The 27,964-nt window shown below is 43.2% G+C and overlaps 2 protein-coding genes across 2 annotated transcripts in view; one reads left to right on the top strand and one right to left on the bottom strand.

Moving 5' to 3' along the window:
• Window positions 1–833: 833 nt before the first annotated feature.
• TSPAN10 (tetraspanin 10) lies at window positions 834–5,541 on the bottom strand. Its single transcript, XM_081180942.1, has 4 exons — window positions 5,001–5,541; window positions 3,547–4,148; window positions 1,375–1,519; window positions 834–1,339 (listed from the first exon to the last, which is right to left on the bottom strand). Exons 1-4 carry the CDS (start codon window positions 5,100–5,102, stop codon window positions 1,115–1,117), a joined length of 1,074 nt encoding a protein of 357 aa, XP_081037068.1. The 5' UTR covers window positions 5,103–5,541; the 3' UTR covers window positions 834–1,114.
• A 4,254-nt stretch (window positions 5,542–9,795) lies between these two features.
• The window catches only part of NPLOC4 (NPL4 homolog, ubiquitin recognition factor), a 52,776-nt gene continuing 34,607 nt past the window's right edge, over window positions 9,796–27,964 (top strand). Inside the window, exons 1-7 of the mRNA XM_081180880.1 lie at window positions 9,796–9,955; window positions 16,145–16,225; window positions 18,136–18,248; window positions 23,047–23,229; window positions 25,488–25,536; window positions 26,321–26,415; window positions 27,143–27,266. Of these exons, the coding sequence (XP_081037006.1) occupies window positions 9,941–9,955; window positions 16,145–16,225; window positions 18,136–18,248; window positions 23,047–23,229; window positions 25,488–25,536; window positions 26,321–26,415; window positions 27,143–27,266 (660 nt within the window). The 5' untranslated portion in view covers window positions 9,796–9,940. The remainder of the gene's footprint in view (window positions 9,956–16,144; window positions 16,226–18,135; window positions 18,249–23,046; window positions 23,230–25,487; window positions 25,537–26,320; window positions 26,416–27,142; window positions 27,267–27,964) is intronic.

Raw genomic sequence — 27,964 nt, 5'->3', positions numbered from 1 at the left:
CAGCGGGATGAAGGCTCCCCCTGCTCGGGAGAGGCTGTGCACGGCTATCCCATAAGCCAGGACAGCAAGCAGGATCGCTGCGCAGCGATCCCGTTTGCAGTCCTGGCTTTTGGGATTCAGAATATTTTTTTTTCTTGTTTTCCTCTTCCAAAGACTAGGTGCGTCTTATAGAGCGAAAAATATGTAGTTTCTCTAGAGAGGTTGTAGGGTAGCCATAAAAGGTTTGCTGGCTTGTAATCTCTGTTTTCACTGCCTGCTGAAAGGCATACAGAGAGGGGATAGGTAAGATTCCTACCGGAGTATTTCCCTAAATCTTGCCACTGCAGAGGAACACACCATAGGAATGTTGGTTTTGGGAAGGGTGGGGGAAGCCGGTGGTTGGGCCAAAAATGCTTTCCAGTTACATTTCAGAAACCGGCTTTGAGAAAGGGCTACAGGAAGCTAGAACTTTCCACAACAAAGGGAGCTGTTCCGTTGCAACACTCTTCTTCTTTCTCTATGCATATTTGGAGGGTGTGTCGGAGGAAGAGAGACAGTACTGATGGAACAGGATGCAGCTGGAGGAGAATTGGGGACAGTGAGAATAAGGAGGAAGGGTATGACATAAGCAAGAGAAATCCAAGCACAAAGGGTCTCCCTGTCCTTCATACCAGGTGCAAACCCTGCTCTGAGGAATTAAATAGTATATCATAACAGGGTGAAATAGACAAAATAAAAAAATTCCTTCCAGTAGCACCTTAAAGACCAACTAAGTTAGTTCTTGGTATGAGCTTTCGTGTGCATGCACACTTCTTCAGATACACATAGGGTGAAATAGACTCAGAGTCCTGTAGTGATTTCATGCTCTTTATTGCAGCTTGTAAAACAGTGACTGAATTGCCCCCCAAACTTTAGGCTTTTATATACATTATTTACACAATGAGTCCTGTCTGGTTGGCCGATTCTGCTTCCCTCCTGGAGCCTGATTGGTCTTTTCCTGCAAGCCAATCAGTTGTTGCATTCTAGGATCCTACTTGCCTATTGTTCTAGGATCCAAGCTTAGTACATAACACCCCTCCCCTCTAAGTTCCCGTTGCTCTCAGAAGGTTATTCTGGATTCATAGTTTGCAGCAGATCATGAGCAAAATCCCTTTTGTCTCTGATGATAGGAGAGCAAATATGTTTCCTCCCTGTCATTGGAATCCCGAGTCCTAGCAAGGGCAATGCCTGCCAGGAGCTTAGTGGTCAGTAATAAGCTTCCTACTTCAATCACAATCAGAAGCACACAATACAAGCCAATCACTCCTGCGTGATTATTAAGCCATCTGCTCAGCTGGGGAACGCAGCCTCCGAGATAGACCTGCTCAGCTGGGGAACGCAGCCTCCGAGATAGACCGTGCTTTGAGCCACAAACTCCTCCAGGGCCAGGGTGCCAAAGCCACACTGGGAATTTGGGATGGTGCCGTTTTCCAGCGGATTCAGGCAGCAGGAAGCTGGGACGCCACAGGCTTGCACTCCTGGAGAACTGCAGTTAAAATATCTGGAATGCAATAACAGGAAGAATCATTTCACCCGCTGCTAAGGCACAGAGGTTCTCCGCCTCTTCCAGCACACCCACTCCGTTTTCTGCACGTGAATGCAGAAGATATCCAGGCAAAGGATGGCATGCCTGCTGGTAAGGATGGTCTGCACATGGATTTGCTAACTTGACCAGGACCAATGCATGCAGAGGCGTACTTTGCAAAGGGAAACTGCACACCCAGCACTGTGTGCACAGTGTGATCCATGCATAATTGACTTTAGGCATGCGTTGCTGAATGGATGGACGGCGGCAGCAGGTTTGACACTGCCTGTTAGGGTTTGAGCTCACAGCAAATCTTGAACGGAGGACCGGAGAGGTGGCAGGTGCGGATTCAAGCTGTGCACCTCTTACCAGCTCACACCAAAGGAGGGGAGCACAGAGAGAGACCAGATGCAGCAGCTAAGGAAGCCTCTTAACAAGAACAAGCCAGAGCAGCTCATACAGTACTTCCTGCCAGTGTTAAAGCCAATTGTGCCAATTATCAGTGGGTCTGCACATGCAGGTCCTGAGTAAATACGTTAAATATGTACGTGAACGTTGCCTTTGAACAAAAGATGAGACTAAACTGACACAGCCTTAGAAACTGTCTAGCACTTCTTGCATTTATAGACAATAACATGACACAATATGCTTTTATAAAGGGCAAAAAAACCCACAAAACCCCCACAAAAATTACAAGCTTGTTATTGTACTTATCCTAAACTTAACGATGTTTGTAAGGTTTTTTCTGTTGTCTTTTTACATGGCTGTATCTTAACAACTGTTATTTCCCCCCACATCTTAATTTACCTCGTGCACTTATAATTTTATACTAGGTACAATTCCTTTTTCAATGAAGAATGTGTGTGTGGAGACATGAAGGAGATGAATATTCGCAGCACAGAAACCATAGACAAGATTTTCTGTGGCTGTGAGGTTTCCTTGCATATTCTGGAACCGATCCATAGAAAATTAGTCATGCTTAGTTATTCACAAGCAACATGTCCCACTGATTTTAGTGTGGCTAAACTGCTTATGGACTGGGGCCTCTCTCAGCATGATTCTGGTTAGAAATGAACTCAATTAGGTCTCTTAAAACGAAAGCAAGCAAGAGGATCAACCCAGATTAGTAGCCCAGGTGAAACCCAAGTAAAATGTGAATACCATGCTGGTGAAACAAGATGGGCATTGATCACATCACACACTGTCTTCCTGGGCTTCCCAGGCTTCTTGCAGGCATTATGTGAGGAGAACACAATATAGTTTTGTTTCAATCACATAAAGTGTGGATGAAAATAATAATATAATAATAATTTATTATTTGTACCCCGCCCATCTGCCTGGGTTTCCCCAGCCACTCTGGGTGGCTTCCAACAAAGATTAAAAAATACATTAAAATGTCACACATTAGGAAGTCCGATAGATGACTGAAATAAGTTTTGAAATGATTCTCTTTTTCTTTTATTTTCTTGCTGTTCTTGTTTCTTTGTATATCTGACTGGTTACTTTTATCTGGAAAAAATGTAATAAAATTTCTATTAAAAAAAAAAAAATGTCACACATTAAAAACTTCCCTGAACAGGGCTGCCTTCAGATGTCTTCTAAATGTTAGGTAGTTGTTTATTTCTTTGACATCTGATGGGAGGGCGTTCCACAGGGTGGGCACCACTACCGAGAAGGCCCTCTGCCTGGTTCCCTGTAGCTTTGCTTCTCGCAATGAGGGAACCGCCAGAAGGCCCTCGGCACTGGACCTCAGCATCCGGGCAGAACGATGGGGGTGGAGACGCTCCTTCAGGTATACTGGGCCAAGGCCATTTAGGGCTTTAAAGGTCAACACCAACACTTTGAATTGTTGAAAACAGATGGCATTATTAGCAATTTTGATTGATGGGTGATGATGACGATGATTGGGCTACATTGTGCTGTGATGTGCAGCTGTTCTCCCACCTTTCCTAGGTGTTAACAGAACAGGGCAAGGGGAATTCTCCAAGTAGGCTCATACTCACAAATTTGTTTTCCAGTCTAGGTAGGATTCCACCCCACAGCACTGCAGGCCCATCTGAATTTCATCCATGATGAATTTTAGATCTGGGTCATCCTGGTATCGTAGAACGGCCACCGTGAGGGACTCTTGCAAGGAGGTCTTGATTTGGCGTCTCAGAGAAAAGAAAACGATTCCACCCAGAGTTTCCAGGATCACAAACATCATGATTCCTCCCGTGAAAAGCTTCAAGAGGCAGGTGTTTTCAAAGAGGGCTCCTAGACAGCCCAAGAGAGAGATGGTGCTGGCTATAAGACCCGCTAACACAAAAAAGAGCATGGGGTCGCTGCCCAAATAAGTTATCCGCTCACTTGCCAGTGACTCTTTGTCGGAGAGACCCCAGATCCCTATGGCCAAAATGAGCAATCCTGTAATGGAGGCGGCCAGATTCCAAACAAAGGTCAAGTATTTAACACAGCGGCTAAGTGAATCCAGAGGGTGATGGGAAGATGGGCAGAGGCGCCATTTTCTTGTCCGTTTCCTAAGATGCCACGCTTTTCTTCCTCTGCTGGGATTCAGCAGGGAGCCCTGTGCATTAGAGGGGCAAAATATGTCCACTTTGTCCACCTAAACAAAGAAGAGAACCGAAGAAAATGTAGACCAAGCGTCAGAGATGAACAAAACCAAAAAGGGAGGTACAGTAAGCATTTCCCCACCTGGAATATCCTGTTGTATAACTGGAGGCCTTTGGCATAACAGTAGGGTAGAGAGCAGAGGACAGGGCAGAAAATAGATTTTTGATCGACTTATATGGCAGGGGGGAATAATACATTATGGCTGGGTTATCATCTAGTCAGCGAAGACTTGTTCCCCTGTGGCTCCACTTTATAAGTCAGCTGGAGGCAGAAGCATAGATTAAGGGAAGATCCACACCATACATTTAAAGTACAGTGGTACCTCAGGTTACATACGCTTCAGGTTACATAGGCTTCAGGTTACAGACTCCATTACCCAGAAATAGTACCTCGGGTTAGGAACTTTGCTTCAGGATGAGAACAGAAATTGTGCTCCGGCGGTGCAGCAGCAGCGGGAGGCCCCATTAGCTAAAGTGGTGCTTCAGGTTAAGAACAGTTTCAGGTTAAGAATGGACCTCCGGTTTTTAAGTCTGACAGAACTCAGGGGACTTACTTCAAAGTAAACTTATTTAGGATTATTCTTAATATTTTCATACTGATGACCGTGCAACATGACAGACTAGAGAAAAATTCAGTCTCTGCAAAATTAGGTCAACAGTTTCTCTCTCTCTCTCTCTCTCTCTCTCTCTCTCTCTCTCTCTCTCTGGCTCTCCCCACGTGCTATTAGAAAACCTCATTTGTTTTCCCCTCCACACAAATGGGAAAACGATGCCATATATAGAGGACTAAAGATCTCCAAAGACAAGGGTAAACTCAGAAACAATATGCAAATCATAATAATTACCTTTGGTAGCAATGCACTGGTTTCATCAACTTCCATCTTGTTGTCCTGCAAAGATAGTCCTGGCAAAAAAGGATTTAAAAATGCAGCAAGTTTCTCTTTCATATTTCTAAGGCCGTAAAAGCAATTAATTGGATATCATTCTGCCCTTCTCCTGGCTAACCAAGTGAGAAAGCTGCAAATGTTATGCACTGTGTAGGGGGAGGGAGTTTCAGGGCAGACCCCACTACAGTCATACTTGTATCATGTGAGAAATCACATTTCCTGGCTCAAAGAGGCCACCTTTGTGTTGCTTATGAATTATCCACTAAGTAGTTATATGTGCCATGCTATAATTAATACCACAGAACTGAATGCATTTCATACACATACACATATATAATATTCAGACTTACAAAGATAAGGGTTGCTGCTGCACTGTAGCCTTCCACGACAGATAAAATTGCAAGATCAAAATGAGATTCACCTTACTCTGGAAATTAGCTATGTCCTTATTTGGCCCAAACTCTTAACTGTACCGCCAAACAGGAGACACACTGAACATCAAAAAGAGTATCAAATAATAATAATAATAATAATAATAATAATAATAATAATAATAATAATAATAATTTATTATTTCTACCCCGCCCATTTGGCTGGGTTTCCCCAGCCATTCTGGGCAGCTTCCAACAAAACAACTAAAATACAATAACCTATTAAACATTATAAAAAAATTCCTTCCAGTAGCACCTTAAAGACCAACTAAGTTAGTTCTTGGTATGAGCTTTCGTGTGCATGCACACTTCTTCAGATACACAAACAGATATACAAACTGTGTATCTGAAGAAGTGTGCATGCACACGAAAGCTCATACCAAGAACTAACTTAGTTGGTCTTTAAGGTGCTACTGGAAGGAATTTTTTTATTTTTATTTTGACTATGGCAGACCAACACGGCTACCTATCTGTAACTGGAACCATGGAAGGCACCCTATTAAACATTGAAAGCTTCCCTAAGCTGCCTTTAGATGTCTTCTAAAAGTTTGGAAGTTATTTTTCTCTTTGACATCTGGTGGGAGGGCGTTCCACAGGGCAGGCGCCACTACTGAGAAGGCCCTCTGCTTGGTTCTCTGTAACTTGGCTTCTCGCAGCGAGGGAACTACCAGAAGGCCCTCGGCGCTGGACCTCAGTGTCCGGGCAGAACAATGGGGGTGGAGATGCTCCTTCAGGTATACTGGACCGAGGCCGTTTAGGGCTTTAAAGGTCAGCACCAACACTTTGAATTTTGCTCGGAAACGTACTGGGAGCCAGTGTAGGTCTTTCAAGACCGGTGTTATATGGTCTCGGCAGCCGCTCCCAGTCACCAGTCTAGCTGCCACATTCTGGATTAGTTGTAGTTTCCTGGTCATCTTCAAAGATAGCCCCACATAGAGCGCATTGCAGTAGTCCAAGTGAGAGATAACCAGAGCATGCACCACTCTGGCGAGACAGTCCACGGGCAGGTAAGGTCTCAGCCTGCGTACCAGGTGGAGCTGATAAACAGCTGCCCTGGACACAGAATTGACCTGTCCCTCCATGGACAGCTGTGAGTCCAGAATGACTCCCAGGCTGCGCACCTGGTCCTTCAGGGGCACAGTTACCCCATTCAGGACCAGGGTGTCCTCCACAACCGCCTGCCTCCTGTCCCCCCAAAACAGTACTTGTGTCTTGTCAGGATTCAACCTCAATCTGTTAGTCGCCATCCATCCATCAAAGCATCACAATTTTACATTCTGCAGAACTTCTGATCTGTAACATATGGATTCAATTTCCAATGCAGTAATGGATTTGCTGAGTGGCCATAAAGAAATTCTAAGCTCTGGCTTCCCATCTGTAAAATAGAAATGTGACAGATCAGGGTGCCAACTTGAATAAAATATGGGGGGGGGGGTGCAAGCTGATAAGCCCCACCCTACATAATCAACCACGTAACATGGTGCACACTCAACATTTGAATACCAATGCCCATGAACTGGGGGGGGGTGTCAAATATTTTATTGAAGGGGCGAAGCCCCCTCAGCCCCTAGGAGTTGGCTCCTATGGTACGGATCCAAAGCACCAGTGTGTAAAGTAGGCATTGTGTAAAAGATTCCTAATGGGAGGAAATATCCTGTACTTTTAAAACATAGCTGAATGTTGAAAAGGATCTCTGCAAGAGTATGTTGCATCACTAGGAAGGCAGATAATCTCCCAAAATTCTCTACCTTCCCTACAGAGCTACACAATCCAGGACATCATCATCATCATCATCATCATCATTATTATTATTATTATTATTATTATTGCTGCTGACATCCATCTGTCTTGAGAGACAATGGAGTTAGCCTTCAGGGGTGAAGTCAAAATACAGCACCAAAGTACCATTCCTGGGGTGCAAATCTTTGCAGTGTGTATGGAGGTCCTGGAGTGCCCAGACAATAAGACCCTCCCTCTCAGCAGAGATTGTGAGGCTATGGCTATAAGACATTCTTTTTATTCTTCTTTTTTAGAAAAAAATCTTTCCCCCTTATTCAGATTGGACAATTTTGAAGTTTTGCCCCATTTATTTATTTATTTATTTTGCATGGGTCAACATAGACGATATATCTCTTTGGAAAAGATAGACATAACATTTTACAAGGACAGTAAGAAACACCAGGGACAGGATACCGTATTTTTTCACTCCATAAGAGGCACCTGACCGTAAGATGCACTTAGTCTTGAAAGGAGGAAAACAAGAAAAAATGTTCTGAACGAAAGAGTGGATGTATGATTTTTGTGGTTCATGCTGTGGCCACAGACATGATATGTGATTTGACGGTGAGTTTGGGGTAGCTCAATGCAAAAATCCTGAGAATCCACATGGATCCGTGCTTTGTAACGTTTTTGCGCCATTGTGGCCCTACGAAACAGTGGTGCAGGGTTTTTTGGTGCAGGCTGTAGCCATGGACATGCTATGTGATCTGATGGTGAATTTGGGGTGACCCAGTGCAAAAATCCTGAGGATCCATGGGCTTTTACCTCCCCCCTCCCAGGCAGCCTCCTTTATCTCTAGAGTCCCTTATCTGCCTCCCAACCCCTTGCTTAGCAGCTTTGTTTCAACACCCCCTTCCCTCATTTGCTTTAGTGTCTTTTCCTTAGCTGGAACAGTTTTTTGCTCCTTCTTTTCTTCTAATTTCTCTCCTGACTGCTTTAATCTTCCTGTCTCCTCTACTTGCAAGTTCGCTGTCTTTACCTCCCCACTCCCAGGCAACCTCCTTTATTGCTAGAGTCCCTTATCTCCCCTCCTGATCGCTTGCTGATCAGCTGATCAGCGGCTATGTTTCAATACCCCCTTCCCTCTTTCTAAAAAAAAAAAAAAGCATAATCTGCTTTTTGCCCCTGGGCCATTTGGCTCCAGGGACCACGCATTCACTCCATAAGACACACAGACATTTCCCCTTACTTTTTAGGAGGAAAAAAGTGCGTCTTATGGAGCGAAAAATACTGTTAATTGCCACACACAGGAGGAACAAGGATATAGTTTGGGTGCCTCACTTGTAGTTTCAAATGACATTTAATATGTCAATACGAATAGAAGTTATTAATATTGCAGCTGTTGTAGAAGGGATTATTATGATGACTGGAATTCAGTTGAAATTAGTTAAGATTTTGGAATGCAGAAATAAAAACCCCAAACCATCAATTCTAGCATGTGGCGGGGGGACACACCTAAATTATATAATTCAGTATTTGAACGATTGCTATTAGTAATTGTATTATAAATTGGTATTGCTATAATGAGGCTACTGTTGGATTGTAATGGAAAACTAATAAAAATTAGTGTGTGTGTATATATACAATGGTACCTTGGGTTAAGAACTTAATTCGTTCTGGAGGTCTGTTCTTAACCTGAAACTGTTCTTAACCTGAAGCACCACTTTAGCTAATGGGGCCTCCTGCTGCCGCTGCACGATTTCTGTTCTCATCCTGAAGCAAAGTTCTTAACCCGAGGTAATATTTCTGGGTTAGCGGAGGCTGTAACCTGAAGCGTATGTAACCCGAAGCATCTGTAACCCGAGGTACCACTGTATGTGTATGTGTGTGTGTGTGTGTGTATATACAGTATATATATATTTGCTTTCGTAGATTTGATTTCGTAGATTCTACTGACAGACCGGCATTGCATGAACCAAAGCGATCATGATCGCTTTGGTTCATGCAATGCCAGTCTGTCAGTAGAACCAATGTTATATATATATGTTATATATGATTATATGTAGAGAGAGACACACACACGTGTTATATGTTGTGTGTGTGTGTGTGTGTGTGTGTGTGTGTGTGTGTGTGTGTGTGTGTAACAAAAATCCTAGAAGAAGCACTGGGATTGCTATCGCTAGTTAAAACAGTTTCCCGGTCTGCCATAAGCCATGCTCAGGCAGGAGAAGGGAAAGCATGAATGAATTGCGACTGGAGAGAGCAGCTTCCAGAGGACATTTTGCAGCAACTCCGCGCATTACAAGACATGGGAAGCACAACTGCATTGAAACTTAACGACGAAACAAAACTTGCCAGGCGGCTTGCTACCTTTTTAAGAAACTTCTCTTCATAAACAAACAAACAAACAAACAAACAAACAAACAAACACCTTCTGGCGGGGCGTGTCACGTGCGCGGCGTAGAATCCGCGTGGAACCTACGATCTCTCTCGTGAGAGACAAGAGACAGAGTCCTGAGTGGGCGGAGCCTAAGCGCAAAAGAAGAAGAAGAAGAAGGGGCGGGGGGAGAGCAGCGCCCGCATTCGACGCCGGACCGTTTCTCCCCCGGAACCTTGTTGCCTCCGCTTGCGTTACCGAGCCGGGAACGGTGACGCGGCACTATTGGCGGTGCACAAGCTGGCAGGCAGGCAGGAGGCGGCGCTACCGGTGCCGGGGCAGGACGCGGGGTCGGGAACGGTTGCGAGGACATGGCGGAGACTATTGTAAGTTGGGCTTGAGGTGGGGGGGGTGAGAAGAGAAGGGGGCACGTGGGGTCACCTGTCGTCGTCCTATCCCCCCCCCCCGACAGACAGCCCTGGGTTGCCCCGGGTTCCCCCGACGTGAGGCCTGTGAGGGAACAGGAGGCGCCGCCGCTCCCTCCCTCCCTCTTTGTCATGGTGAGGGAGGCGGCGAGTCTTGGGAGCGCCCCCCCCGCCTCGCCCTGCCCCTGGATCCCCACCCCAGTGGGGGGGGGTGGCATTGGCCAACTGGGTCTGATTCCCCTCCAGTCTCTCCATGCAGGTCCTGTGAAGGAGGCGGAAGAATGATTTCTCCGTGGGATTCTTCGGCCCTTCTTTCTGAGAGAGGGGGGGCGGTCCGGCCTGGGGATACTGGCACTGGCGGTCGCCAGCGTCCGACCTCCCCCACCCCCAAAAAACAACAACTTAGAAGTATCAAGCGATCCCTCTTCTGCTTTCACCAAAGGGAGGAGGAGTGCGGAAAAGACGGGGCACCGCAGGGCTAAGCCGCTTTAATCTCAATTTCTTCTCTCCACCCCCCAAAGGGAGAACAGTGGGAGCTGCAGTTCCCGAGGTTGGGGGGAGGGGCTGCGAACTAAGAATTCCCAGCAGAGCACCAAACTACAATTCCCAGAATCCTCTAAGTGAAACCATGACACTTCAGCTAGCATAAAACTAAAAAAACAGCATGCATATGCCTAGTTAGTCGACCTTAACTGCTGTCAAAAACCCGTGCACATGTGCAACCCATGTGAACATAGTTTCTGCGACAGCAACTGTTTTTTGTGTTTTTTTTTTGCCTTCGGTTTAGTGATCATTTTATTTCTCAGTGTCCAGGTTCAGTTGCTATTTTTTCAAGATCGATGTGCTGTTGGGCTATTTGGCGGCCTGCCTAAAATGCATTATGTCTTGTGTGTGTGCATGCGTGCAAGTGTGGGCATAGGGGTGAGTGGGAGCCTTAATATTTTTCAGAATTAAGTAGGAGGCTAGCTCACAGGCTGTAATTGTAATTCTGTGCCTTGTGAGATCAGTAACTCTTAATGTATGGTCATAAATAGCTGAGTTATTTTCCACTTGAAGCTTTAGATGCATTTATATCCATCTGACAATACCCAGTTAGGTTGGGTACAAGGCAGAAGAAAAAAAAACAACAACCCCTGGATTTAACTTGTAGAAAATTCATGAGCATTCTTGGCTTAGCTCCAGTTGTAGAATGTCGGAGGATTATGTTCCTTACTGAATAAGGGAAACTTAGTTCATGCTAGAATGTGGGAATACTCCAGCGGTTGCCTTACATTAAGTTGTTTTTGTGAAGAAGCCTTCACATTGTTTTCCTCTGTCCATGTGGACAAGGTGAGAAATTATTCCCTTCAAATATAAGTTGAGTTAAGGCACTTTTTAATGGGAAGAAGGAAGAAAATTTAGGGTAGTATTTGAGGCATTTGAGAAAGAACAGATTTATCATAATGCCATATGCAACATAGGAAGCTCTCTTGCACCGGGACAGTCTATACTAGGCAAGTATAATCTACTCTTAATTGGCAGCAGCTTTGCAGCATCTTAGACAAAAACTTCTCATGTTACTTGCTACTTGACCGTTTTTTAATTGGAGATACTACAGACGAAATGCAGGGCATTCTGTGTGCAAAGTGTGTGCTCTACTTGTGTGTTCCACCTCCTTCCTATAGGTGTTTGAAGACTCTGATTGTTCCATAAGAGCACACACGTCTGAAGGTTGAATTACATATAGTGTGGGTGTATCCCTCCCTATAGTGCATAGAGATTAATATCACATAGGCATGAACACATAATCATGAGAAACCATGGGCAGCTTGAAATGCTGTCTTTTGAATTATTAGGTCACTAGTACTCAGTTTTCTCAACAGCCTGGTCCTGTGAAGATTCAGGTGTATGTAACTGCATAGGATCGGACAGCACAAGTTATAGTAATGTGCGTGTGTTAGCTAGACATAGCTTATGCCAATGTTAACAAATTGTTGCCAGTATCTGTGATAATCTTGACCATATGTATCAATATTCATTAATTGTCCATACAAGTAAACGAGGCAGGGCCTTATTTGGGCATTTTTGGCATGCAGTCAGAGCCTTCAGCCTTCAGAGCGAGACTGTGGTGTGGTTTTAATGGCATTCTAGTTAAACCTGTTTTTGGTAGGGTTAGATCATCCACTTTGATTGTAGCTAAACGGAATGTAAATGCCACTGTTTAACCTGCTTAAGAGGTAGGTTGTTTATGTAGTATTCTTTGTGGCAATTAAATGCCCCACTTGGTTGCTGACACCTGGTTTTCAGTGTAAGCCAAGTTTTAGCAGTAGAACTGAGTCAGCATAGTTTTCAGTAGGAAGTGCAAATCACATGAAAGACTTGACAGACAATAGTTTTGGGGAAATGCTCTTGCTGGGGCTTCTCTCAAAATTATCTGTCCTTGCCTGTCTAGGAAACAGGGTAGTTTCCCTGCTTGTAAAGGATTCTAATGCATGTCACTATTATAAGATTCTGACTTACAGGTGGCTTTTAATATTGGTAGGTTTCTTGGTTGATATTCTCTGTACTTTGGGCCATCTGCTGAGGCAGCTTATCTGCCTATCATCATCATCTGGACACTGCAACCTTTCAGTTTCAAAAACCTTTAAGGTTACTTTTCTAAAGCTACACAGCAAGCATTTTAAAAGTGTCTTCTAATAGTCTTTCATGTTTGTTACCACGATAGAGGAATACTACAGTTTCAGAGTAATTATGGACAAATGCTATATACTGTATTATTCAGATCCATTTTTCTCTCTATGTGTGATTGGCATGTTAACACCCACAAGGTGAGTGCTGGTTGCTATTCTGTGTGCCATCTACACCAATGGATGGAGCTTTGGGGAATGTATCCTGCCTTTCAGACAGGGGCTTTCCACTCAAATCATTATTTGCCTGCCTCTGCTACTTGTTTCTAATTTGGGCATGCACTTTCTGTACTGCATGTGCACACTTTGGGAGGGGGGAAAATAATCACGGAAGTGCACCGGAGCAAACATTACTAGCTCTTAGTTGTCCTATGTCCCAATAAATTAAATATAGGCTTTCACTTTTTTGGAAGTTGGGATGCAGGGTTATAATTCCCATTTGGTTTTAATTTGAAAATATAGGGAGGCCTTGAACACAAGTGACATTTAGCTATGTTAAACTGCTAATTGATTCGAAGGACAAGGTGGGGTGTGTGAATAAAAAACAAAACAAAGTCCCATATCCATAAGATGCACAACTGCACATTACTCCCCTCCCAAAAAAAGTACTGCAGTGTGGAATACGGGACATTCTGATAAAGAAGTCTTACCTAATTCTGTGTAATTCTCTTAAAAATAAATAAGTTATTTTAGATGTAAAAAAAAGAAAACACAAATCCATTAACAATGTTTACATATGGTAGGTGCATCAGTGGGATGGAGCAGGCTGACTCAAGAGTTACCATTTTTTAAATAAAAAATAAGATCCCAGTGTATGTACCATGATCTCGGAAGTACCGTAATTCCCACATTTACTGTGTGAAAATAGTGAGCAAATTGATCCTGCAAACTGTGTGTGCCTTCAGCATGTGGCAGTCTGAGGGAACAGAGGTCTTTCATTTAGGCTGGTGGAAGCATAACAGTTAAGTTGTGTTCCAATGAGCAAATGGAAAATATGGGTTTGGTCACCATGGACTGCTAGACACATGACAAACCACCCATCCAAAAATGCACCAGTGAGCTTCCACACCAGCAATGACTGCAGTTTTTATAACTGGCTATTTTTACTTACTGGATTTTCTATGGTAAGGGAAAATCGGGATTCAACAAAGAAAAACTATAGGCTGGCATTTTGATGGCAGCAGTGACATGTGGATGCTGTGAAAAGGTGTGTGTATGAGCACCAATTCCCCCAGTAAATTCCCATCTGGAAACACCCACAAGTTTGAAGGTGATTTTTCAAATGGAAAAGAAAAGACCTATTGCATGATGTTGAAATTCAGGGTTGGGCCTGGAATTAATAGCGTGACTTGGTCTTAGTATTAGTCATTCTGCTTTCACTCCAGAGTGGAATACTACAGAGAGTCACTGCATGTTTACTGTCAAGTAAGTTATATTGAATTCAGTGGGACTTGCTCCCAGGCAACATGCTGCTTTGTCATGTTGGATTTTGTTAGGTAATAAAAGCAAACATCGGAAAAATTGAATGTTAAAACAGTGTTACAAAACCACATTATGTTTATATACTTAAAACTCATAGAAAGTATCAAGGTGGTTCAAAACAGTATGTGCCAGTACAATAAAAGATAAAACACTATTCAAACAACGCAAGATATATGCCCTAACTGTATGTGTACATTTAAAACATGGGCAGAACAATCGAAAGAGGGTGAATGAGGAAGCACCCAAGACAGAGGAACCACCAAATCCAAAGCCCTGACAGGTTTATGCCAACAGAATAAAAAGCAATGTTTGTTTCCTTTCCTCTTTCCCTTTCTGCAGTCTTTTAAAAGACAAATCCCTTCCATTGGTCCCAGTAGATGGGAAAATAAGTACCGTATTGGCCCGAATATAAGCTGCACCCGAATATAGTCATACCTCTAGTTATGTACCGCTCTGGTTTCGTAACTTTCAGGTTATGAACACAGCAAACCTGGAAGTGTTTCCTTCCGGGTTCGCCGCACGTGCAGAAGTGTTCTGCGTGCTTTGTGCATGCACAGAAGCAATCTGCAGTAGCAGCCCTTTCCTTCTGGACTTTTCGGGGTGCAGGCGGCACCCTGGAACGGGTCACATTCGTAAGTAGAGGTACCACTGTATAAGCCACACCTTTAAAATTGGAGGTGAAGAAAGAAGAAACACCCAAATATAAGCTGCTCCCTTCCTCACTGGCTGCTGTGTTGCCGGCAGCCTTTCCCCATCCTTCCTTCCTCGCTTTCTCCCTTCCTGGCCTTGGGGGAAGGGGGAGACTTTGCCATGCTCCTGGAGCCATTTGCCTCATAGTCCTGGCTGCATACTGTAAGGTCGTGAATAGTAGCCGCACCTATTCATGGTTGAAATTGGGGGGGGGTGGGTGAGGCTTATATTCAGGCCAATACGGTATGTTGGAACCAAAGCCAATGTTCTCACCCTGTCCCTGTTTTCTGTGTGTTGGGAACAGAAGGAATTTGGATCCAGCGCTTCCCTCAACATGCTCACCTCCTACATGATGGGGGAGACAGCTGCAAAAATTTCCATGACTGCAGCATGGAAACATCCATGCTCCACCCACCAAGAGGCAGACCTCTTGCTCCACCCAGGAATAGGTAGATCCACAAAATCCTGTGACACCTAGGTTACCATCTAGGGACCTAAGGATAGCTCTCCAGCTGAGGTTGCCCTTCATTTTTTCACAGGGCAAAATTGCAAAGGGATATCAGATTATTTTTCTTGACCTCTACGTATGAAAGCTTCAGAAGTGTAAAACAAGGCGGCAGTGCTTCAGGCCCAAGATTACCTTCCTAGGGACAATTACCTTGAGCTGTTGTTTTCCCAGAGTAGATAGCTGCCTTTCTTTTTCCATCTCAAGAGATTGCTCCATTGTTGTATGCCCCATAGGACTTGCATGATTTAATGCACTATACTGCTGTGGTGTTTGAACTCTAGCTGCGATTGGCCCTGCCACCATGTGCAGTGGTCAGAAATGATGGAAGTCGTAGTTCATCAGCATCTGGAAGGCCAGTTTCCCCACCCCTTGTGCTAAAATGAGAGCCACTGGCAGTTAATGATGCTACTTGATGTAATTTTTTTTCTGCTAAGAGAACAGCCTGAAAACTCATGAATGTTTATTGCTGAGCTTGTATATAATTCCTGCTGTTTTTGATTTGTAAACTCAGTCTCTATCAGGAAAATAACTTAGAAACCTATTATTATGTGTCTTTAAAAAAGATAATATGAAAATGCTTTAGATTTTACTATTCCACTTATTCCTCTTCCTGCCAGTTATATGTTCCTGCATTAAATTTTGTATTACTGTCCTCTTAAGGACTTTCAGGCTGCATTTGTGCTGGTTTATTTCCTACATTTAAAAGCCAGTTCTCTATGTTCAGCCTCTTTCCCCCCAAAACTCAGAACTTCACAGTTTTATTTTATTTCTAATTTTCTTCAAAACCTTTGCCATTCTTAATAGATAATTCGTGTCCAATCACCCGATGGAGTGAAACGCATCACAGCAACAAAGCGGGAAACTGCTGCAACGTTTCTGAAAAAGGTATTCTAGCTTGGCATCGTCTTTGCTGTTCTTCTAAGGAAGCAACAATAGGGAACCTCTGTTTTCGCATCATAGCCAGTTTGTACACCTGCTCTTTAGGATTTGGTTGGATTTACTCAGAAGCTTTATTTGACGATGATTTAACATAATTAGAAGAGAATAGTGGTGGCTTTGTGGTTCAACACACATCACAGAAGAAGCTAATCTTTCCAAAATTAAACTCCAACAACCTTTGGTTGGAAACCCACATTTGAAACTTTTATCAAAGCCTAACCTTGGTACATTGTAAAATGTCACCAGTGCTGTTTCAATCAGATGAGTATTTTTTAAAAAAACAAGAACCTTTTGATGGCAGAAGATCAGATGTAGTGGTTCAATACACCAGGCACTTACAAGCTTTACAAGTAGTGTGGTGGCCTCTGTGTTTATGCTTGCTTCTTTGGGGACTAGTGGGATTGATTTGTATGCTCATAAGCCAAAACAGTGACTAGTGCAAAATTCATCTGTTAGTTGGGAACCTCTTCCATAATTTAGTTGCCAAGCAAAATACATCAGATGTCTTCATGCAGCCTGAGTCTGTAGTCCAAAGCATCTATGACAGGAATTGAGTTATATTGAATCCAGTGGAACTTGAGCAAAAATGGTTTCGGATTGGACTCTGTTACTATAACTTATTGTATGACTGCCTTTTTAACTGAAATATAACCAAAGTGGTATGCAACATAAACAATATTTCATTTCCAAACACTACTCAGCAATAACATTTGTGCTCAATATAAACTTCATAAAAACGGCCTAAAATTGCAATGCAACTGAAACCAAAACCATAAGTACTGTAATTCAGATTTTCACCTATAGAACCTGTACAGTGGCATACATCAAAATTCAGGGAAGATCTTCCAGTAGGCAAGGACCCACAAACACACTTGCAAGTGCCCCATTTTTATTTATATTTTGCTCTATCAAGAGGATGACTTTGGAGAGGGTCTCCACTGTTCTTGGAGAAGTTTGAGGACGGTCCGTGGCTCCATGATGACTCAGAAGCATGGAAGAATGGCAGAGGCTCTTTCTGAGACTGCCCTGTACCACAATGATCCTTGGAAAACCCTGAAATTTCGTGCTGCTTTCTCAGCACCTGAGGCTTACTGCAGTGGGGTTAAGCTCTTAGCCCCTTTTCAGCAGGGGCTCTTCCCCACCTCCATAGTACTAAACTTTGTTACCCACTGCCAATGGAGCAAGTTCTTTTTATGGGAAGTGGCTAGGTGAAACCCCATTGAGAGCAAATTCCATAATCCAAGACTGGCCTTTCTTACAGTAAGCTCCATTTTCAAAGTCGAATGGCTGATTCGGACAACTGTTTAATTTATAACCGTCTTATCAGCTCTAATGGGGTTTATTTTGTGCATTTGCCAGAGTTGCAATAAGGTACTTTGCCTAATTACCTATACAACTAAACCACAGATTATGTTTCCACAGCAATTCCCATGTACTTTTACCCATGAACAGGAAGAGTTGAAAGATCTTGGTGACATTTTCCTCTTCTAATCTGTATTCCACTTTCATTTAGAAATTTCCTTTACCAGATTTAAGCAATTGGGGGTGCACCAATTGGGCTTGCCTGCTCCCTGTTTTCCGGAGTGAAAATTATTCCCTGAAATGGGCCTAACCCTGTTTTAGCATTGACTTCAACGTTAATTGCTGACAAGTGTAGCTTAATTTGAAATTTCCACCCATACAATGTCTACATAGTATTGTGGATTCTGTGAGTGTACATTGCAGATATTTCCGCTTCCACTTTTGTGTAATAAACTTCATGTGGAGATAACATCCGAGACTTGTGTTGTAGGGATAAACATACCGTAACTGTATGAGATTTCTGCTGTAGACATTATGTTCTCTTTTTTTCCTAGGTTGCAAAAGAATTTGGCTTCAGAAATAATGGATTTTCTGTGTACATCAATAGAAACAGGACTGGTGAGATCACATCATCTCCCAATAAGTCCCTCAACTTATTAAAAATCAAGTAAGTACTTTGCAAAAGACATGGAGCCACTGTTGGACTATAGTAGGCTCTGTTTCTGTTTGGGCAAGGCCAGTCAGATTTCTTGACAGTGCCTGTCTTGGCAACTGAACAAAAATACCCACTCTAATATTCCCTATGTGGTGTCGTCTGTCCTATTTATGTCTATGGGTTTAGATGAAGCAGATCTCTTGAATTGAGATTTTGAAAGAATTATGAGGTACTACTTAGTAACCTATTCTAATATGCTACAGTGCATTAATGCTTTTTTGACCCCAAACATTGTTTTAATCCATTTCTTTCTTTGTTTACATGCACTTGGTCTAGAAAGGAGATGGAAGAGCTGGGCTGCTTCTGCTGCACAATTTTTCCTTGGATTTCATGATACAGTGGTACCTTGGTTTTCGAACGTCTCCGTCGACGAACATTTCTGTTTTCAAATGCCGTAAACCCGGAAGTAAATGTTTCGGTTTTCGAACTCGCCTTGGAAGTAGAACAGGCCACACAGCTTCCATATTGAGTTTTCTGTATTGTGTTTTCGGTTTTAGAACATTTCAGAACTCGAACGGTCTTCCAGAACGGATTATGTTCGAAAACCGAGGTACCACTGTACTAGTTAAAATAAAATGGATTTTAGAATACTCTATGCTCAATATCGTAAGAACCAAATTTGGAAGGTATGTTGCTTGCCCTCTAATGGCAATGCTGGATCTATTGGACCCTTCAGCCTGGATACAGACATGGGGGTCCCGTTCCTGGCCCCTGTGTGTGTTGGCGGAGCATGCATAAGCCCTGCCCCATCCACCCTCTTCCACATCTAAAAGGTACACACATGTTGTTGGCAGTCACGATAGCAATTGACAACAATTAAAAAAGTAATAATTATTATTCTGATAAAATTTAAATGGGGTAGAGCAGAACTAATTCCCAGCAAAACAATGAAGTTCTCACTTGTTTGTAAAAAGCCAGCAGGGAGGAAGCTGTTTCATTTCCCTTGGATGGATGTTCTATTTAAGGGCAGGTGACTAATTGGCTCCTCTGTTAGCTTTTCCTTTTCTTTTTTAATTGCCTTTTGCTTTGGAACGAAAAAGCAGCTGAACAGCAGCCAGATGCACCTATGTTTTCTTTAATTGCATGAACTCTAATGGATAAGTCTCCTGCTTGTAGGCTAATTTGTGGCTTAGCAATAAGTTTCCTAGCTGTTCCTGGTAGTTTGCAGAGTATGGCATGCAGTCTTCATGTTTTTTTTCACTTAACATTACATCCAGTCTGACGCCTCGTGCATTCAGGTTTACATGGGTTGAATAATGAGCCCATTGGAAATCTGTGCTTACCCACTTTTGTTTAGAAATGCAGTAGAAGCAGCAACAGCAGTAATATTATACCATCATCCTGGAATGATATTGTCAAGTAGGTAAACCATTTTACAGATAAAAGCAGAACACCAAAAAACATTGTTTTTAGTAATAAAACAATCCTATTGTAGCATCTCGGACTTCCTGAGTGTAACTGTCTTCATTACAGTTAATATAATAAAGAATTAAAAATAAACCCAGAAAATAAAAATATTAATAATAAAGTAATTTCAGTGTCATTAAAGGAATTCCAAACTATACTATTGCCTTAGAGTCAGGAGTAATTTTGACTGCATTCAAAGAAAGAGTTTGCAGTAAATTAATTTTGTCTTTGACCCATCTCATCAGAGCTCAGAAAAGACGTCAGTTTTGACATTAAAATGAATTTCCAACCTTGATCCATTCATTGATATTAATTACTAAAGGGGACTTCCATTTCTGCACAAGCAGCATTATTCCAGGAACTGTCATGTTTGAAACTAATTCTGTATGTATTCTATTAGATATTTTGTGTAATTTAATCGTAATAATAATAGAATGGTATTTGATATCCCAATACACTGGTTGTTTTCTGACTTTTTTGCAGTAAGCTACATTTCCATCACATATGAAAATGGTCTCCTGGTTCCTTCCTACACCTCTAACACATTTTTGCATTGTTTCTATTTTGCTTAACATCACAGGACTTAAATACCAGTATTGCCTTACAGTAGTTTCCCCTTATTGTTATAGTCTATGAGAATCTCTGGCATAAAACCCAGACTCTCACAGAGATATTGCTACCAACACCTTGCACCACTAACCCAAGCACATTAGTTCACTTGCTCAAAAACAGTTGATATTTTCTGGATAGTAGCCTTTTCCAAGTGCACGTAGCTTCTTATTTTTTATTATTTTATCTAAATAGAACACTCCTTCTCCAGTTCTTAAAGCTGTGGTCTGAGTCTGCTAAGCTTGGATGTTTCTGTTTAGGAGAAGAAAAGTTAGGCTTGGTGTAGCAAGGTTCTTTCCAGAACCCTGGCACAGAGCCGGCTCAGCTATTAGGCAGACTGAGGCGACTGCCTCAGGTGGCAGAAGCCCGCAAGGTGGCAGAAGAGAGACTGGAACAGAAGAGACACCGGAAGCAGCCGAAATTGTACGAGATCTTGCTGAGCGTGCAAGATTTCAGCAAGATCTTGCCTGAAATTGGTGCTGTTTATCTGCCAGCAGTAAAGGTGGCAGGGCAGGCAGAGAAGCAGCAGTAGGTATGGTGTTGGCAGCAGGAGGGCAGGGCAAGATGACACTTCCTGCTTTGCCTCAAGCAGCAAAATGGGATGTGCTGCCCCTACCCTGGCGAATAGCCTTCCCCCTGTCTGCTGTTCTTGGTAGCCTATCAATAACGATAGAAGGGAATGTGCTGTTTAGAAGGAGAATCTGGAAAAGCTTTTATGTTTTCCATGGCTTCTCAGTTGTTCCATCCCTGATTGGGGAGGAGAGATGGGAGCATCTTTAAAATGTAGCACAGGACAGAAGTTGAGTGATTGCGCTCTGTTGGCTCATCTTGGGGAAACTGCATCACCGAAAACCACGTCTTTTAAAAAGCAGCATCATTGATTGGCATGAATTAGAAAGAAACATCATGCAGAGAGCCAGAGATTCTTTTAAGATTGCAGTCCTCACGGGTACTTGAGCACAACTAGATTTAACTTCCAAGTTAGCATGCACACAAGTGCTCTGTAACTGATGCAGTGGTACCTTGGGTTACAGACGCTTCAGGTTACAGACTCCACTAACCCAGAAATAGTACCTCGGGTTAAGAACTTCGCTTCAGGATGAGAACAGAAATCACATGGCGATCACGCGGCAGCAGCGGGAGGTCCCATTAGCTAAAGTGGTCTTCAGGTTAAGAACAGTTTCAGGTTAAGAACGGACCTCCAGAACGAATTAAGTTCTTAACCCGAGGTACCACTGTACTGATTTAGGCTGGATTCGGAGCTCCTGCTTGAGGAAAGGTGGGAGCATTCCCCCCCCTTCAGCCCCCTATGCCCCCCGAAAAGTTGCTCTGAAGGGTTAGAAGGACCATTCTACAGGGGACTACAAGGGGAAGGGAATGGGTAAAAAAATTTCTCCCTTCTTCCTCCAGTAGGAGCCTTCATAAGACCTTATTCCTTCTGGATTAGAAAAAGCCCTTCCCTTTGCAGAAGGGACACTCTAGATCCAACCCGTAATGTATAGTGCTAATGTCAAGACTATAGAACAGGCAGGTGGTCCCCCAGGCCTCTGAATCTGGGCTCCTGTTCTCACGTAAGCCATACCCTCTTACCCCTAGGCTCTACCCCACCAGTCCTGTTCCATGGTGAGTGGCCATGCAGGAGAAAATAGCTTCCTGTAAGGACCACTTATGGGACGCGGGTGGCGCTGTGGGTTCAACCACAGAGCCTAGGACTTGCCGATCAGAAGGTCGGCGGTTCAGATCCCTGTGACCAGGTGAGCGCCCGTTGCTCGGTCCCAGCTCCTGCCAACCTAGCAGTTCAAAGTGCAAGTAGATAAATAGGTACCGCTCCGGCGGGAAGGTAAATGGTGTTTCCGTGCGCTGCTCTGGTTCGCCAGAAGCGGCTTAGTCATGCTGGCCACATGACCCGGAAGCTGTACGCCTCGGCTCCCTCGGCCAATGAAGCGAGATGAGCACCGCAACCCCAGAGTTGTCCGCGGCTGGACCTAATAATAGTCAGGGATCCCCTTACCTTTACCTTAAGCACCACTTGGTTTGTTGCTGTGCACTGAGCCTTCTGCTTGAGCCCCTTTCTCAGAGCTCAGTGAGAAAGCCAAGCTAAGAAATGATAGTGAATAGTGTGTGTGCACATGCATGATAGAGAATGGAGTGTATGTGTGATTTGGCCCTGCCCACTTTCCGCCAAGAAAACCCTGCTTTGCCGGTGTGTGAAAAGGATTCCACACCCTGCTATGAGTTGCCCAGCCTCCCCGCACCAAATTCATCCCAGCTGCATTCCTGTCTGTCTGCAAATATGGGGAAGAAGGTCCGTGGGAGTCATTCTACCTGTGTTCCTTTCCTTTCTGTACATTGTGATTGCCGGCACCAAAAAGGTAGGGAGCAAGCAGATACGTGATGGGATCACTGAAATCCATTGCGTGACTCCCATTTGCCCATGTGAGTGTCTGGCTTCTGTATACGCGGCCCATCATTTCCCACCAGGTGCAGCCCTTGGAGCCAATATGGCGAATGTGTAGGCTTCACATAATTGCTTGTGAATTATCGACACTGAGGCACTGGGGTGGGGTGGTACCTAAGTATGAAAGTGGTGTTCATTTTCATAATTGAAATTTCATAATTTCCATTTTCCCCAGAGTGGCTGGGGAAACTCAGACAGATGGGTGGGGTATAAATAAATTATTATTATTATTATTATTAGGTAATGGTTTTGTCACATTTTTGTCTCCAATTATAGGCATGGGGATATGCTGTTTCTCTTTCCCTCAAGTCCAGCTGGCTCTTCCTCTGAGAACATGGATACGTCATCGATGTCTCAAGGAGTTCGCCCTCTAGGTGTTCCCCAGGTGGTAGAAGATGAAATTGACCAGTACCTAATAAAACAAGATGGAAAGATTTACAGGAACAAAGATCAGCAACAGTAAATACCATTGCACTTTCTCTCTGGACTTTATAGAGCAGTTCTCAAAGTTGCGTAATATTACACGGGGACATTTACTGTTATAAGCTTTTCCAAACCTAATTAATGTCAATCCATGCGATTCACCTTGCAGCACTCACTCTTCTCAGACTGCTGGCAAGCAGGTCATATGAAAAGGGGCCAGGGAAGGGGCTGTATGGGTCTATTTCAAGGTTCTTTGTCAGGGGACAGAACTTGGGATTGATTATTATTTTTTAAGGTGAGGATTGCTGCATTGCTATCTAGCCCAGATAGTGAACATAGTGGTAGGACATCCTTAAGAAAGCCAGCCTCGCAGTTTGAGAAGCCTTGTGAAAAAGCTACCAGTTCTGTCTCTGTGCTGTCCAAGCTGTAAATTAGTCGTTTATACCACAGCGGTTGTATGACTTGACTCAATGATATTTTATTTATTAGATTGATACACCGCCCTTCATCATAAAATCTCAGGGCAGTTCACAGAATAAAATACCGGATAAAAACAAGCAAATAAGTAAAACACAACAGCAAAACAATAACCCCCCTTCCCACAAATGCATTTAAAAGGCTATAGAATACTAATCAGCCAAAGGCCTAGTTGACGAAAAACGCAGGCGCCTGGTACCTCAAAATATATAATGAAGTCGCCAAGCGAACCTCCTTGGGGAGAGCATTCCACAAACGGGGAGCCACTACAGAGAAGGCCCGTTCTCGTGTTGCCACCCTGGAGGAGGCGGCACATGAAGAAGGGCCTCGGATGATGAACGCAGAGTCCAGGACAGTTTTATCTGGGGAGAGGTGGTCCTTCAGGTATGGTGGCCCCAAGCTGTTTCAATACATACTGTTACCCAGTCGATACAGAATTTGCAAAAGTTATATCATGTAGCATGTTAATGGACGACCCCCATCCCACCCCAATAATCAATAAACCATCTGTAATATTGTAAGGTAATGCGTATGGTGCTGCGGCAGTCAATTACTCTTGCACAAAAAGTGTTAGGGTTTTGGAGAACAATGAGATGACTAGCCTTGCTAGTCGTCGTCACACTCATTTGAAGTTGGTTCAAATGTCGATGTTTCTATAAATACGAAAAACAATAAAACTCGCACTACAGAAAGGCTGTGTGTATATTTAGTTGTCGTTTCAAAGAAGCTGTGAAAATGGAACCCAGTGCACAGAGTAGCAGGCGTCATGATTCTAGAGTCTCTGCCTGGTTTTATGTCTTTGCCTTTTTTTCTTTGAGTTGAAATAGCCACATACCTGCAGAGATGTCACAGGTTTTGTCAATTATGTTGAGACTCCAGCTTAGAGTTGCCATGTATTTCCTTTATGGAAGCTTTAAAGAAGCTTGAAACGCTCAGCTCTCAAGAGGAATATTGAAGACGTCCCGTGGTTTGACCTGTGACTGGGAAGGGACATTGTGACTACCTGTTGGCCGCTTGTTCACTGTAACGATCATCCTATTGGTAGTAACTCGCAGAAGAGTTGGACTTAAAATTTAAAAATGGCATGGTTCAATTTAAAATGTAATAGCTCCGTTTTGCCCCTTTATATGACCTTGCGTACATGTGAATCATTGCTTCGGTGAAGATCAAAAAGTGGAAGCCCTTGAATAGTGAACTTTTGTCTAGACATTTTTAACAGCAGTTCAGTGATAAAAATTGTGCTCATAAAACCATCAAAGGCAAAATTCTCTGCTCTTTTGTTAAGAGGCTATGCCTAACTTTTCCTACATATATTCCTGGAGAATGTATTATGTTGTTGCTAGCAATAGCGACAGACTAACATTTATTAAGGAAGGAACCAACAGTGAACCAAGAAACTGATTCTTAGAAGGCTATATGAGTGCTGAGCGCTAGAGCCGTATTTCATTGAATGAGGATGCACTGCCTAGTGTTTCTCATTATCCTTTATCAGCTGGTATACACTGCACCTGTCCTAAAAAAATAGCCAATCTGTGTATTGCAAAAAACTATGGTGTCTTAATTCAGCGCTCTAAATAATTACCTGGTGGTGAAAATTAAAGCTAGATGATACAGTAATTTAATTAGCAGGTGTAGGCTTCTCTGATATGTTAATGTCTGACCATTATGATGATGATTATTTTTAAAGCAGACTTGCTGCTGGTTTTTCCAGTTACTTCTTTTAAATTTGTTAACTCCGTAAAAAATGTATGAAAACTTCAGAGTGCTTTTCGGCTGCTAGGGAACATGGTTGTTGACTTTTGTTTCTCTTTACACAGATGTCGACATGGCCCGCTGGGCAAATGTGTGCACTGTGTACCATTAGAGGTAAGGAGTAAAACTGTAGCTGCTATGGTAATATTTTACTTGTTAAAATGTCCCCCCCCCTCCCTCTGAATATAGTTGCTTTAATGGCAGCAATTGAGAGGACGCTGCTGAAACATTAATGTGTCCTGTCTGTGCTGATAATGGCCAAAGAGGCTAAACAAGTCCCTTGGATATATCTTGTCTGGGCAGTACCTGCATTTATCAGGCTTTTGACATCTGTTTTTCTGCAGTAGTGGATTGAGCAGGCTATATCACTAATTCTCAAGCAAAGCTCTCTCTCCCCCTGCCCTCACTAAATTTGTGTGCACTTTGCTTTCTTGGCATTATGGATTTTCCGTCCGTTTGCAGAGGTGCACCTCAGAACAACTTGCGCTGTATTCTTATATACTGAAACAGTTCTGATTATTATTTCCTTTCTCAGTTGTGTAGAGATCTTCCGATAGAGACAAACGGGGACACATTCACCTGTGCCAGAGTTCTCCAGGCATGCTTGATCAGTTAGCCTTTAGCTCTGCCAGTTAAAAAGAAGACGACTATTCTACCCATGAGACAGGTTGGGTTTCTGAAGACATTTTGAGTGGGGCTAACACTTCTACTGTCTGGAGAAAGGCCTCCACCATTCTTGTCAGGCTTGTAACAGCTGTGGAAAAGAAGCACAAAGCTTTCTGATTCTTTCCACATTGAATGCTAGCAAAGGACAAAAACATCCATTTGTTCAGTGATCAATGTGTTATCAAGTAGGTGTCTGACCTGGTTTTCCTTTATACATTTCTTTTTTTGGCAGCCTTTTGATGAGGATTATTTAAACCATCTGGAACCCCCTGTGAAGCATATGTCATTCCATGCCTACATCAGGAAACTGACCGGAGGCGCAGACAAGTAAGAAACTTGCACCTTTTCTTCAGAGAAAACTCTTTATAGATGATAAAACAGAATGTGAAAATCCTTAAGATTATTTATAGCCGGGGAAACTAATTCACTTCAAGCAGTGGCAAAAAGGTAATTTTCAAAACAGTTTTGCAGAGGGGAGGAAAGATTGAGAACTTCGTAGTTATTTCCCTCCCTTGATCAGCAGATCTTTTCCTAAACCAGGACCACAGATTGATGCCGTTGGCATAGTTTTGTGAAGGGAGGTTGCATTTATTTAAGTCAATGATTTGTGATCTCATATACATTGCAAGAACACTGCAAGGACTCTGTACACGCGCAAAAGAGGTGTGAAACATTCATTGCTTCCTAAGCACCTTGTCTTACCATCACAACGAAAGCAACCTGCAGATGCTCTAGCTGATGTTGATCTTTCACACACAGACTCCAGTCCATGTGTCGCTGAGTCCTGTATCCCTGTTTCCAGCATGTCTTGACATTTTTGCTAATGCCAGCTATAATGAGGGGAGACAGGTTGACTTCTGCAATGCATTGCTAGTTACACCCCACCCCCAGATTTACACTTGGGCCTGGGACATGTTGTGTGTGCAACTATTAGAGCACCGAGCCTGACGAAATGTTCTGATCTGATGTCTGTTGCACACCACTCAGCATAGGAGCTTCTTTTGTTTTTATAAATACTTGGGTGGTAAGTATGTCCTTTGTTTTCCCTGTTTAGGGGGAAGTTTGTTGCCCTTGAAAACATTAGCTGCAAGATTAAATCTGGGTGTGAGGGACATCCCCCGTGGCCAGAAGGCATTTGCACTAAGTGCCAGCCAAGTGCCATCACACTCAACAGGCAGGTAAGATCAGAACAGCAGAGGCATTTGTTATGTCTGCTGTTTTTCTTTTTGGAAATGAATGTCCAGCTTAGATTTGGGTGCGTTTTTCCCTTGGTGTAAACACGGTTGGTTAGCTTTTGCACAGGATGACAGGGACACGTTCTTATTCCTTGTAACTGGAGGACTCGTGTTCTTGTCATGAGATAGGAGAGGAGCCTTTAGTGGATTTGAGAACCACCTGCTCAGATTTCTTAATACAATCACAAAAAGCTGTGGACTTGTAAGAATGCAGTAAGTGGTTGGTGAAAAGGGATCTAGGTGTTATTTTCTTTGAATTCCTGTAATGTATACTGGCTCTGTTCAGTCATAATTCTCAACTGGGTTTTAGATTTAATGTGAAGGTACCTCAGGCTTATGAGTTTTGCTTCCTGCTCCTTTGGGTCAGCCACAGCAAGGGAGTTTGGAAGCTTTTGCTTCCATTTTCAACCAACTGCTTCATTATGTCCCAAGCCATGCATACTGGTTAGTTGATTTGGGAGAACAAGCCAACTTAACCAAGGTTAATGACCCTGGCTTGTTTCTGTAAACTGTAGTTAATGCTAACCACGGTTTTAGCTTTGACTATCACAGTCAACCATGGTGAATTGAAAATATAAATGAAAGCTTCCGTCTTGTTTCTCATGACTCCACCGGAGAAGGAAGACAAATATAGTATGTGA

Source organism: Podarcis bocagei (genome assembly GCF_964188305.1).
Source record: "Podarcis bocagei genome assembly, chromosome: 2".
NCBI lineage: Eukaryota > Metazoa > Chordata > Lepidosauria > Squamata > Lacertidae > Podarcis > Podarcis bocagei.
Note: the sequence above shows the minus strand (reverse complement) of the source record. Positions and strands in the feature narration are given on the sequence as shown.

What these genes read in the sequence shown, in the direction of transcription:
- TSPAN10 (XM_081180942.1), bottom strand. Translation starts at nt 5,102, where the DNA reads ATGAAAGAGAAACTTGCTGCATTTTTAAATCCTTTTTTGCCAGGACTA. An exon ending in CTAGACTGGAAAACAAATTT is followed by an intron (nt 1,520 to 3,546) that starts GTGAGTATGAGC and finishes ATTGCATTCCAG; the next exon opens with ATATTTTAACTGCAGTTCTC. An exon ending in AGTTTGTGGCTCAAAGCACG is followed by an intron (nt 1,340 to 1,374) that starts GTCTATCTCGGA and finishes CCAGCTGAGCAG; the next exon opens with GTCTATCTCGGAGGCTGCGT.